The sequence below is a fragment of the Phycodurus eques genome, chromosome 1 (assembly GCF_024500275.1).
Source record: "Phycodurus eques isolate BA_2022a chromosome 1, UOR_Pequ_1.1, whole genome shotgun sequence".
NCBI classification, from domain to species: Eukaryota; Metazoa; Chordata; class Actinopteri; order Syngnathiformes; family Syngnathidae; genus Phycodurus; species Phycodurus eques.
The window spans coordinates 42,674,216-42,687,111 of NC_084525.1; the positions used below are offsets into that span (position 1 = coordinate 42,674,216).

The 12,896-nt window shown below is 41.9% G+C and overlaps 1 protein-coding gene across 2 annotated transcripts in view; it reads right to left on the reverse strand.

Annotated features, from left to right (window-relative positions):
* Positions 1 to 2,978: 2,978 nt before the first annotated feature.
* LOC133411211 (differentially expressed in FDCP 6 homolog) overlaps positions 2,979 to 12,896 on the reverse strand; it is a 41,871-nt gene continuing 31,953 nt past the window's right edge. Inside the window, exons 9-11 of one of the 2 annotated variants that reach the window (XM_061693275.1) lie at positions 10,507 to 10,705; positions 7,133 to 7,223; positions 2,979 to 6,794 (exon numbers count right to left, since the gene is read on the reverse strand). In XM_061693275.1, the coding sequence (XP_061549259.1) occupies positions 6,592 to 6,794; positions 7,133 to 7,223; positions 10,507 to 10,705 (493 nt within the window). In that variant the 3' untranslated portion in view covers positions 2,979 to 6,591. The remainder of the gene's footprint in view (positions 6,795 to 7,132; positions 7,224 to 10,506; positions 10,706 to 12,896) is intronic. The other variant, XM_061693265.1, reaches the window with a different exon arrangement.

A 12,896-nucleotide genomic window follows, 5' to 3' on the forward strand; every position in this document is an offset into this window, starting at 1 on the left:
GTCATCGATAACATCCTGCCTTTACGGTGTCGCGCATCCTTGATGTGTGGCCCCGGGGCAAGGGATTTCAGTTCCTAGAAGACTGGGAAGGATTTGGCCCTGAGGAACGCGCCTGGATTTAGCGCAAGATGATTTTGGACAACTCTCTTATGAGGGACTTCTATGCCACTCACCCTGAGAAGCCTGGTAGGATGTCTGGAGGTGCCCGTTGGGGGATGGGTACTGTCATGATCTGTGACCTGCAGTTTCTCCTTTGGCGCTTGGGCGTGCTCTGCGCCTTGCCTCTCTCTCTCTCTCCCTCTCTCTCCCTAGTAATCAGCATCACCTTGGCTGAGCATCTGTCTTCAATCAGCACTCATTACTGCCTGCATATAAGCCTGTCAGTTCCGGGAAGCAGTCACCTGAGTATTGACACTTTGTGACTCACCGGCCGACTCTCGTACTTCCAGGTTTTGTGATATGAAAGTAACTTTCCTTCGACCGGCATCTGTACTCACCCGATTGTGTTCTTCTCTGTCTCCAGTGTTCCTTCTGTGCCTTCCTCGTCTCGCTGACTATACCAGCCACGCCACCAAGCTACCCCACCTGCTCCCGTTCCTGCTTCCCGCTTGCTCCTTGTCCCGACGGCTCACCACCTCACCTTGGATATCATTACCCTGAGCCAACCATTCTAAATCTACTCCCTCCGTCTCAATCTGCTCTTGGGTCTGATCCAACTCACATCCGACTTCGCACCGTGACAGAATGCCCCCAAAATCACACCAGCGCAATGCGTGCGACCTGTTTTGTCATACAGGATGTGTTTTGAAGCTGTCATTGCAAAGAAAGGCTTTTTTACAAAGTATTAAATAAATACCAGTTTGCGTGTTCAATACTTTCCCCCTGTGTCATTTCACATTATTACACACAACTTAATAATCTTATTTGCTCTTCTTTCTTTTTATGTATAGATTACTTGGGTTGTTCCCAACATCTGGTGAGATTTTCAAATCAATAGCACCTTTGGAAAGAATATACTAATATAATGAATTATAATTTATCATTATCATGTCATAGTTACACATGATTCTACTTCAGTATTATGGTACTTAGATAACATTACTAACTACATTTTGAAAGCGATAGCTAGTAAATGTATGGGAATACATTTTTAAAGTAACCCTCCCAACCCTATGTGGGTTGTTCGAAGATGATAAGTAAATATTCTCAGTCATTTCATAAGCCTGTCAATAAAATGGTATGTGTGCGCTACATGTAGTTTACCTAGGAAGACAATAGCCTGTAGCACAGCCTTGCCAAATCAAAACAGCTGCAAACAGGCAAATATGGATAAATGGCTGAAATGTCCAGTTGCTCTGGATTCAGGCGAGGGTTCATATAACACTCGGTAAATGTTTAGTTATGTATAACAAAGGCAGCTTTATTTATTTTTGCTTCATATTTTTTATTTATTTATATTATTTATTTTAAAGGCAACATATTTTTTATGTTTAATTTGACAAAGAAAACAATGCTTGAGAATTTAATGTTCAAATTAAGGAGATGAAATAAAATGATTTTCATACAATAAGCAGTTGTGTTGTTCAAGCGGCATTTTTGAAGAGTACAGTACATATGAGTGAGGGGGTACTCATGGTTTGACAAAAATGTTCAGAGGGTACACAAGACTAAAAAGGTTGGGACCCACAGGTGTAAAGGATATTTCCACGTGGGCTCAGGAACACTTCAAAAAACCATTGTCAGTTAAGTTTTAGTTTAGTTTATCCCCAATATTGGCCCGATTAGCTATCGTGGGCGATTTCCTAGATTGGGCCGGACATATTTTGTCAGGAACGACAAAACCTCTTGTAGTGTGACATAATCCACAACCAACAATTTGGCCCTACGATAACCCTACGACGCCAAAATGAAAAGTCTAGCATGTTTTTAAAAAAAAAATTTTTTTTATATCGTCCGTGTAGGTGTTCATATTAAACAACTGTCTGACAGCGTACCTTGACATCAACCAATAGGATTGCGAATTGTGCCCGGCGCATCACCTGCCGTATTTGCAGTTGTCAACATACTTAGCCGCCGTTGTTAACACTTATTCACACCCACAAACCAATGTTACCGAAGCTTCAGAGCATGAGTCGACAGAACGGCGGCATGTTAACGTACAAACGTTAGTGCTAGCACTAGCTTTCAAGGGTACATAACGTTATGTTGCCTGCTTGCAAGCCTTATCGTATTAAAATTATATGAACATAGCTCAACCAATCCTTAAATGGATAGTCCAAAGTGTCATCTCCCGAGCACCCGGTGGCACCGCCTGTTTTTTTTCCTCTTTTTTTCCCCCAACTTGTTGTCGCCATGGTAATGGTTGTATCCGGTTGTGGTGAAAGGTAACAGGTTTTCTGGTCCTGCCTTCCCGACAGTGTTTGATTTGACAAGATAAAGTCCAGTGATCGTAAAAGATAGGTTACGGAGGTATCGGAATACACCTCATATAGTGTTGTCACTGTCTGACCGAGATACGGCAAGATTTTATGGCAGTAGTCTGACATAGCACAATCGTGAAAGATCAAATTTGTCTTGTAGTGTGATCCAGGTATAACACAGTTCGTCACTTCATGTACAAATGTGGGTCAAAACTCTACCATGCAAAGCGAAAGCTTTATATGAACAACACCCAGAAACGCCACCGGTCTCTCTGGGCCCAATTTCATGTGAGATGGACTGATACAAAGTGGAAAGGTGTGCTGTGGTCTGATGAGTCCACATTTTAAATAGTTTTTGGAAATCATAGATGCCGTGCCCTCCGGGCTAAAGAGGAAAAAGATTGTTATCAGCGCAAAGTTCAAAGGCCAGCATCTGTGATGGTCTGGGTGTGTGTTAGTGCCCATGGCATTGATAACTTGCACATCTGTGAAGGCAACATTAACTGCTCAAAGGTACATTCAGGTATTGGAGCGAAGTACAGTATGCTGCCATCTAAGCAACACCTTTTTCAGGGACCTCCCTACTTGTTTCAGCAACACAATGCCAAGCCACGTTCTGCACGTGTTACAACAGCGTGGCTTCGTAGTACAAGAGTGTGAGTACTAGACTGGCATGCCTGCTGGAGACCAGACCTATCTCCCATTGAAAATGTGCGGTGCATTATGAAGTGCAAACTATGACAACGGAGACCCCGGACTGTTGAGCAACTGAAGTTGTAAATCAAGCAAGAATGGGAAAGAATTCCACCGACAAAGCTCCGACAATGAGTGTCCTCAGTTCCCAAACACTTATTGAGTGTTGTTAAAAGAAAAGGTGACATAACCCAGAGGTAAACAGTAGAGGTGAAGCGATGACACTTAAGAATCACTGTTTGATATATTTTCGATACAAAATGAAATGTTCTGCCTTTTTTAAACGTATTTTATTGAAATTACCAACATGTAAAAATAATAAATTATATCAATAAAAAAACAAATGTATCTGATGGAGAAATCACCCATCATCTGTGGTGGATTTTTAGCAACAAATTAATTAATTTTACAAATTAATAGCTTCTTAGAAAATAACATTTATACCATAACTAGCCTAGCAGCCGTGATAGCATTATCTGCAGTATATTACTGGCATTGTCAAGTACTCACAGGTATAGTTATACAACCCCAATTCCAATGAAGTTGGGACATTAAACATAAAAACAGAAGACAATGATTTGCAAATCATGTTCAACCTATATTTAATTGATTATACTACAAAGACAAGATATTTAATGTTCAAACTGATAAACTTTATTGATTTTAGCAAATAATCATTAACTTAGAATTTTATGGCTGCAACACGTTCCAAAAAAGCTGGAACAGGTGGCAAAAAAGAGAAAGTTGAGGAATGCTCATCAAACAGCTGTTTGGAACATCCCACAGGTGAACAGGCTAATTGTGAACAGGTGGGTGCCAGGATTGGGTATAAAAGGAGCTTCCCTGAATTGCTCAGTCATTCACAAGCAAAGATGGGGTGAGGTTCAACTCTTTGTGAGAAAATAGTCGAACAGTTTAAGGACAATGTTCCTCAACGTAAAATTGCAAGGAATTTTGGGATTTCATCATCTATGGTCCATAATATCATCAAAAGGTTCAGAAAATCTGGAGAAATCAATGCATGTAAGCAGCAAGGCCGAAAACCAACATTGAATGCCCGTGACCTTCGATCCCTCGGGCGGCACTGCATCAAAAACCGACATCAACGTGTAAAGGATATCACCACATGGTTCTCAGGAACAAAACCAATGTCAATAAATACAGTTCGGCGCTACATCCGTAAGTGCAATTTAAAAGTCTATAATGCAAAGCAAAAGCCATTTATCAACAACACCCAGAAACGCCGCCGGCTTCTCTGGGCCTGAGCTCATCTGATGCAAAGTGGAAAAGTGTTCATTTCAAATTGCTTCTGGAAATTGTGGACGTCGTGTCCTCCGGGCCAAAGAGGAAAAGAACCATCCGGAATGTTATGGACGGAAAGTTCAAAAGCCAGCATCTGTGATGGTATGGGGCTGTGTTAGTGCCAATGGCATGGGTACTTTCATGCCTGCAGTCCAGACCTGTCTCCCATTGAAAATGTGTGGCGCATTATGAAGCGTAAAATACGACAACGGAGACCCTGGACTGTTGAACAGCTGAAGCTGTACATCAAGCAAGAATGGGAAAGAACTCTAACTACAAAGCTTCAACAATTAGTGTCCTCAGTTCCCAAACGTTTATTGAATGTTGTTAAAAGAAAAGGTGATCTAACACAGTGGTAAACATGACCCTGTCCCAGCTTAATGATTAAAGTTAATGATTATTTGCTAAAAACAATAAAGTTTATCAGTTTGAACATTAAATATATTGTCTTTTTAGTGTATTCAATTAAATATAGGTCGAACATGATTTGCAAATCATTGTATTCTGTCTTTATTTATGTTTAACACAACGTCTGTCATGGGTGTGTGTTATGGTTGTTGTCTTCCCCCTGTCTTGTACACACCTGCTCCTGAGAGCATCTTCCCCACCTGTGCCTCGTTTACCCTAATTACCCCATGCATTTAACCTCGTGTCTCATTCTTTCTGGTCAAGTTCTAGCATTCCTTGTTTCCACGTCACCGACTCATAGTAAGACTAGACCCTGTTCTGATTATTGACCTTGCCTTTTTGCCTCACGGTTTTTGGATACTGTTGCCTTTTCGGATGGCCTGCGTACCGACCTCTGCCCGTTTATTAAACCTCTCTTTTTGAAACTGTCCATTTGAATTGGAGTCGTGCATTTTGGGTCATGATTTATAGTTTACAGCAAATCCGTCCATCCATTTTCTGTACCGCTTATCCTCCCTAGGGTCGCGAGCATGCTGGAGCCTATACATGAAAACCAAAATTCACTATCTCTAAAAACTAGAATATTATGGAAGAAACTATCAAGAAACAATTTTTTTTTTTAATGTCAAAATTAGGCAGGAATTGGCATTCGAAAAAGTATTTTCCCAAGTGTTTATTGAAGTTATATAATGTATGAGTACTGAAACAGACTTTCCTACCATAGTCTAATTAATTTAGATACAGTATTCCTGTACATTTGGTCACTTGGTCACTAACCTCCACAGCTTCTGTCAGACCTTTATATCATCAGTAGTGTGACTGTCGAGGGGGTGTGTTTGAAGGACGTTGCTTTTCATCTCTAATTCTGCAGTCATATAGTGCCCCAACAGTCAAGTAGCTGCATAGCTCTCGACGTCCAGCCGTCTGAGGTCAGACTCGTGAATTTACAAACGCACCCTTCCTTGGTCGAAATGAATGAGAGAGGAGCAGCATAATACATTGCGCTCAACAATAAGGCATAAGGCAGAGTAGTTTAGCACAGCTCCTCATCGTCAGAGGTTCATCCAGTAAATATAAAATGACGTACTGTCATTTACTGCGTACTGAAAAGTGACCACTGTATTGAACGATTCAATACAGATTCGTATTGTTGCACCACGAGTAAACATGCCACTCTAATAGCCGTTTTTGAACATGTTGCAGGCATCAAATTCAAAGATAGATCCGTTTAAATGACATTTATCAGTTTGAACATCAAATATCCTGTCATTGTCTTTGTGTATTCAATCGAATATAGGTTGAAAAGGATTTGCAAATCATTGTATTTTGTTTTTATTTATGTTTTACACAGCGTCCCAACTTCACTGGAATTGGGGTTTGTAAGTGATATGTTGTATCAAGGAAATGATACGATCGATATATATAAACTATATCTTTATACACAGAAAATTCAAGCCACCTCCTACACCTAAATATGAAATGCTGATGAGCATTATTGGCTTTTCTGCATGTACATCTTCTGCATTTTAACATGACAGTGATGCAATTGCTCTCAGTTCTGTTTATACAAGGCACTGAGGTGTGCTTTGTGTCAATATTAGATCTCACTGGTTAAAAATGCATGTATCATTAAAATATTTAAAAACACTGAAAAAAGAAATCAGAATATCAAACATTTGATGAACACTCACTTCAGTTTTAAAGGACCTACCCGTCCAGTCAAAATACCAACAGTTGGTTGGAAGTGCATCTTGTATGACTCATGCATTTAGGGGAAGTTTGGGTCTCCATTGGAAGTGTGGGAGTTGCGTCTCTCTAAATCTGCATCGCAACTGCGGCCATCGGTGACATTTTCTTTACATTCCTCGTTTCGATCCTCGGATCCCGATATCCTTCTGAGATGCAGACCAGGATCTCTCTGGCTCGGAATCTGGAAGGATGACAGGGAGCTTCCCAACAAAGGTCTTTTATCTGGACATTTATAGAACAGAGACAATCATGTTAAATCAGGGTTTTTAGTGTGGATATTTGTACGTTAAGGATAAAAAAGGGGTGGAAAGCCCAGTGCATAATGTGAAGCCTGATTAATTAGTACAATTTTTCCCTCTATAGTTTATGCATTTTTATATATACAGCTGTCATGTTCCCTCACAGTTTGTGCTTCGAATGCAGATTCATACAGAAAATGAATACCTAGAGCCCACCAAAGCAAAAACACAAAATCTACATAGAAACACATTTTAATCCATATGCATTGCTTGTCTGTAATGTCTAAATGTGTGCACAAATGCATTGCAGGGAAAACTCACCACCCGGCCCAATTGGTCGCATCAGTCTGTTCATCTGAACATTCCAGTGTTTGACGTTGGTGCTCGCTTGGCAAAGTTTCCTCTGAGCAGCCTGGATATCAGAGGGTCAAAGCAAACCATCAAAACGTCAATAACATTCAGTTTAGCATTACAACTGGATTTAACCCTCCTGTTGCTTCGGTTTACCAGGATCAGCAATAATCAGCAATCAGGTGAAAATATGGTGAATCGTTGGAGTGACAAGGTAGTTTTGTAGATGTCGATTCTCCTCTGGATTATGTCAAAGCAAAGGTTTGCCACACCCATGGCTAGTTCAGTCAGTAGAGCATTGGTCTTTTAATTTTTGGTCTGAGTTTTGATTCCCATTACAGAGCTTGACTTTTGTTACTTATATTTATATCTATTTATTTAGGGTTAGGATAACCATAATCCTTTACTCTCATTTGTTGCACATAGCAAAACATTTTTCATGCACACCAGCAGTAGCTGTTCTTTGTGAGCAAGTATTTTCCAAATTTTGAAAAGTTGTGAGCAAAAAAAAAAAATTGGCTCCATCCAGAAAGTGTTGAAAAAAAAGAACATACCTTGATAAACATCTTCGTGTTCCCCATCCCACTTAATCACCCCGTGCCATAGCACACCCAAACAATAAAAACATTTTACTCATCACTCTCTGATCAATAACACAATACACACATTTATCTTTATTTGTAAATCAAACATGATATTCAGTCTTAGTGTGTGCATCAAATATTTTTGAAAAGCAAAGATGGTTTGAATACACTGCAGCCTTGCTTTTCGCCGGGAGAGATCACTGTTACTGATACTCCAAATAATTAACCCATTATCGAAACAACTGGCCCAAGTGGGGTGCTTCACAAAAGCTTCATTTGCCCATCACTCGTACGTTGTATTTGGGTTTGGTCTGCTGCGTGTGCAACATGCACGGATGAGCACACGAATTGACAAGCATAACTGGACGGCTTGGTGATGTTGTTCTGAACTACAAATGATGCTTTTAAGTTGTCTTTATGGACTTGGGCTTTTCTCTTCAGACTCTTGACTATTTGAGAACAAAGAGCTGCTCGCGTATTTGCAACTCCCAAGCTCCGCCCGTGGTCATCATGGTAATGGTAGCGGTGAGCAGGGGTTTTGCAATGTTAGGTGTTGTGTGATTCTTTATGCACTGTGTATTTTAACCAAATATTCTCAGACGGGTTTTATTAAGACACCTTGGAACTGTTTAAGACTGTGGAAAAAATGCAACGTATGTATAATTTAAATATTTTAAATAGCATTAATATTTCTAAATATTCAAAATAATATATATATATATAAATCATTTTTCATCTGGTGCAACATCTCTGTCCTGAACCATGGAGGGGTCTGTGTGTCCCAATAATCCTAGGAACTAAATTGTCTGTGGCTTCTCACCCCTGTCAGGGTCACCCAGGTCAAACAGGTCCGAGGTGAGGGTCCAGACAAAGCACAGCTCAGAAACTCCAATGAAGGTGACCAAAAGTGGGCCAAGTTTTCGCGCACTCAGTTGTGGGTCACCGGGGCCCCCTTGTGGAGCCAGGTCTGGAGGTGGGGCTCGATAGCAAGCTCCTTGTGTCTCGGCCTGCACAGCGCAAACAGGTAATGTGGGTCCCACTTCCCTTGGGCTTACCACCCGTGGGAGCGGGCAAGGGGGTTGGATGCATTGTGAACTTGGTGGCAGCCGAATGGTTTTCTGATACCCAGCTACAGAAGCTGGCTCTAGGGATGTGGAATGTCACGTCTCTGGTAGGAAAGAAGCGTGAGCTGGTTTGCGATTGCTGGTTGCGTTTGTTAAGTTCCGTCTAGATATAGTCGGGCTTACCTCGGCACACAGCTCTGGTACTGGTCCTCGTGAGAGGGGTTGGACTCTGTTCCACTCTGGAGTGACCCCTTTTGAGAGACGCCGAGCAGGTCACTCTGGAGTTACCCCTGGTGAGAGACGCCGAGCAGGTGTGGGCATATTTATTGCACCCCAACTCGGTGCCTGTATTTTAGGGTTCATCCCAGTGGAGAGAGGGTAGCCTCCCTCCGCCATTGGATCGGGGAAAAGGTCCTTACTGTTGTGTGTGCCTATGCACCAAACAGCAGCTCAGATTACTCATCCTTTTTGGAGTCCTTGGGGGGGCTGGAGAGCGCTGCTGCTGGGGACTCCCTTGTTCTGCTGGGAGTTTTCAGTGTGTGGGCAATGACATTGAGATCTGGAGGGATATGTTTGGGAGGAACGGCTCCCCTGACCAAAACCTGAGACAGGTTTGGTGGCCTCTGCATTTTGCAAACGATGTAGTTCTGTTGGCTTCATCCAACCACCATCTTCAACTCTTGCTGGATTCTGAGTGGTTTGAAGTGTGAAGTGGTTGGGATGAGAATGGTCCTTAGGCGTAAAAGGGTGGAGATCCTGCCCCATATGGAGGAGTTTAAGTATCTTGGAGTCTTGTTCACGAATGAGGGAAGAATGGAGCAGCACATCGACACATGGATTGGTGCAGCGCCTACAGTTGATGTGGACTCTGCATCGGTCTGTCATGGTGAAGAAGGACCTGAGCCGAAATACAAAGCTCTTGTTTAAAGGCCAATCCACGTTCTCACCCTCACCTACGGTCACGAGCTGTGGGTCGTGACTGAAAGAACAAGCTCACGAATACGAGCAGCTGTAAATAGTTTCCATCGCAGGGTGCCAAAGCATGTCCCACCAGGAGGAGGCCCCAGGGATGACGCAGGACGCGCGAGAGAGACTGTGTCTCCAGGCTGGAAAGAAAATGCTTCGGGATCCTTACAGAAGATCTGGATGATGTGGATCAGGAGAGGGAAGTCTGTCTTTCCCTGTTACGTTGCAGTCCTCGGGACCTGACCCCAGATAAGTGGAAGAAGATGTATGTACGGATGGGTGGATGCAACATCATCTGTTGAAGTAAACCTATTTGTTTGCACAGTAACATTAGCACATGGTGATGAACACAACACAAGAAGTGTCCTGGCTGCTCATTTGGTAATATGTCATGTGCTGCTACGTGGGTGAATGAAGAGACATTATGAAATTCCATCCATCCATTTTCAAAACCGCTTATCCTGGTTAGAGTTAGGAGCCTATCCCAGCTGACTTCGGGTGAAAGGCGGACTACACCCTGAACTGGTCGCCAGTCAGTCGGAGGGCACATATAGACACGGACAACCATTCGCACTCACATTCACACCGTCACTGAGTGGGAACTGAACCCACGCTGCCTGCACCAAAGTCAGGCGAGTGTATCACTACACCATCAGTGACACATTATGAAATTCAATCCCCTAATTGGAAAAATAACAAAATACAATTTATATGTGTATTTTTTGCTTACCACCACATCTTGGTCAACCCTATGCCGGTTGGCCCGGACCTCCTCCAGCTGCCTCTGCGCCTCGTCCAGGGCCCGGGATTTGGCTTCCATCTCCTGCTTCAGCTCCTGCTTCTCCCGCTGTGTCTTCAGGATATACTCTTCCTGCTCCTCCTGCAGAGTCAGCAGCGCCTTCATTTTTTCCTCCTCCTCAGCAAGTAACCTGCACCCAGCCACAAAAAAAAAAAAAAAAAACACGTTTTGTTCTTTAAAGGCCACTGTACATCATCGATACCTCTCTCTCCTCTGGGATTGTTCCCTCCTCTTTCAAATCTGCTTTCATTAAACCGCTGCTCAAGAAACCAAACCTCCACCCCGTTGTCCTTGAGAACCACAGACCAATTTTGAACCTTCCATTTCTCTCCAAATCGGAAAAAAATAGTTTTCGAACAACTGACTGACTATCTCAACTCTAACAATCTTTCTGAAACCTTTCAATCCGGCTTTAAGACATTACATAGTACCGAAACTTCACTAACCAAAGTAGTAAACGACCTTCTCATAAACTCAGACTCTAGCTCATCTTCTCTCATAGTTCTACTTGATATTAGTGCAAAGTTTGACACAATTGACCAACCCCGTTCTGTTAAATTGTTTGTCAATCCTTTTCTGTAGTCGTGATTCTCCACTATCCTGGTTCACCTCCTACCTATCAAACAGAACACGTGTCTCTCATAGAACTGTCTCTCTGACTACTGTACAGTAAACTATGGCATCCCACAAGGCTTAGTACTTGCTTGTATATATATATATATATATATATATATATATATATATATATATATATATATATATATATATATATATATATATATATATATATATATATATATATATATGCTTCCTCTAGTATCCATCCTCCATCACTATGGTATTCAATTTCACTGTTATGCAGACACTCAAATCTACTTTATATACCTCTCATTCCCGACGACCACTCACAAATCACTCACTTTGAATCCTGTTTGCATGCCACCACGAGCTGGATGTCACAAAACGTCCTCAAATGTAATCCTGACAAAACTGAGATGCTGGTTATTGGGCCAAAAACAAACTCCCTTGTTATGCAGACCTCAATCTCATGCTCAATAAATACACAGTTTCGCCAAGTGCTACAGTTAAAAACCTGGGTATCCGCCTCGACTCTTGTCTCTCCTTCACTGCTCACATTTAAGACATTTCTAACTACGTAACATTGCGAAGATTCGCTTAATGACAACAACCCCAGATGCTGAAACCCTTATCCATGCATTCATTTCTTCTAGACTCGATGACTGCAGTTCCCTTCTTTCCGGCCTACCCCTATGCACAACGAATAAACTACAACTTGTACAAAATAGTGCTGCCACAATACTCACTTGCACCAAAATATTTGATCATATTAACCCTGTCCTTAAGTCCCTTCATTGGATACCTATTCAGGCCAGATCCGACTTCAAGGTCCTACTGTTGGCTTACAAATGCCTTCATGGCCAAGCGCTCTCCAATCTCTCAGACCTAATTATCCTTTACTGTCCCCGCCGTGCCCTTCGCTCACAAGACGCGAGCTACGTCACTCTCCCAAATATTCATTAAAAAAACATCGGGAAGCAGAGCATGCTTTTATCGTCCTCCTTTCCTCTGGAATAAACTTCCGCCTTGTGTTAGAAATGCTCCTTCAATCCAGTTTTTTAAAACTAGACTCAAAACACATCTCTTAACAAAACATTTCAACTTTGAATGAGGGCCTCAGTAACTGGGCCCACCTCATGACCGCGGCTTCAGCCTTAAGTTTCACCTAATATCTATTTCAACAGTACACCTGTGTGTTCAGGTGTACTGTTGTTGATGTATCTGTGTGTACGTACTTGTTTTTAACTTCGTTAAGTGCATTGGGACGCCTCGGTGTGATTTTGCACTACAAAAAAAAAAAATAGACCTGAAACAATAAACTTGAAACTTATGTAGAAGGTCCTTAGGGGCTCTGTCAGCTCTCATCAAGCAAACTAGCATGCATTTTTGACAGACACAGTTTGGACCACAAATAAATGTGTTCACGTATGTTTTGAATCTAAATAGTGCACCACTGACTTGTATCATAAAATTTGCTCTTAAAGTTGATTTGAACATCCATTGTCTGTACCGCTTCATCCTCGTAAGGGTCACGGGTGTGCTGCAGCCTATCCTAGCTATCTTTGGGCAAGAGGCGAGGTACACCCCGAACTGGTCGCCAGCCAATCGCAGTGGGCAATAACAATAATACACTATTCAATCCTTTTTCATTTTCAATGACAATTAAAACATTTGAAATTGAATCATTTTATTTCTGAAACACAAAAGTTTTATTTAAAATTTTCCCTGAGATAAAAAATATG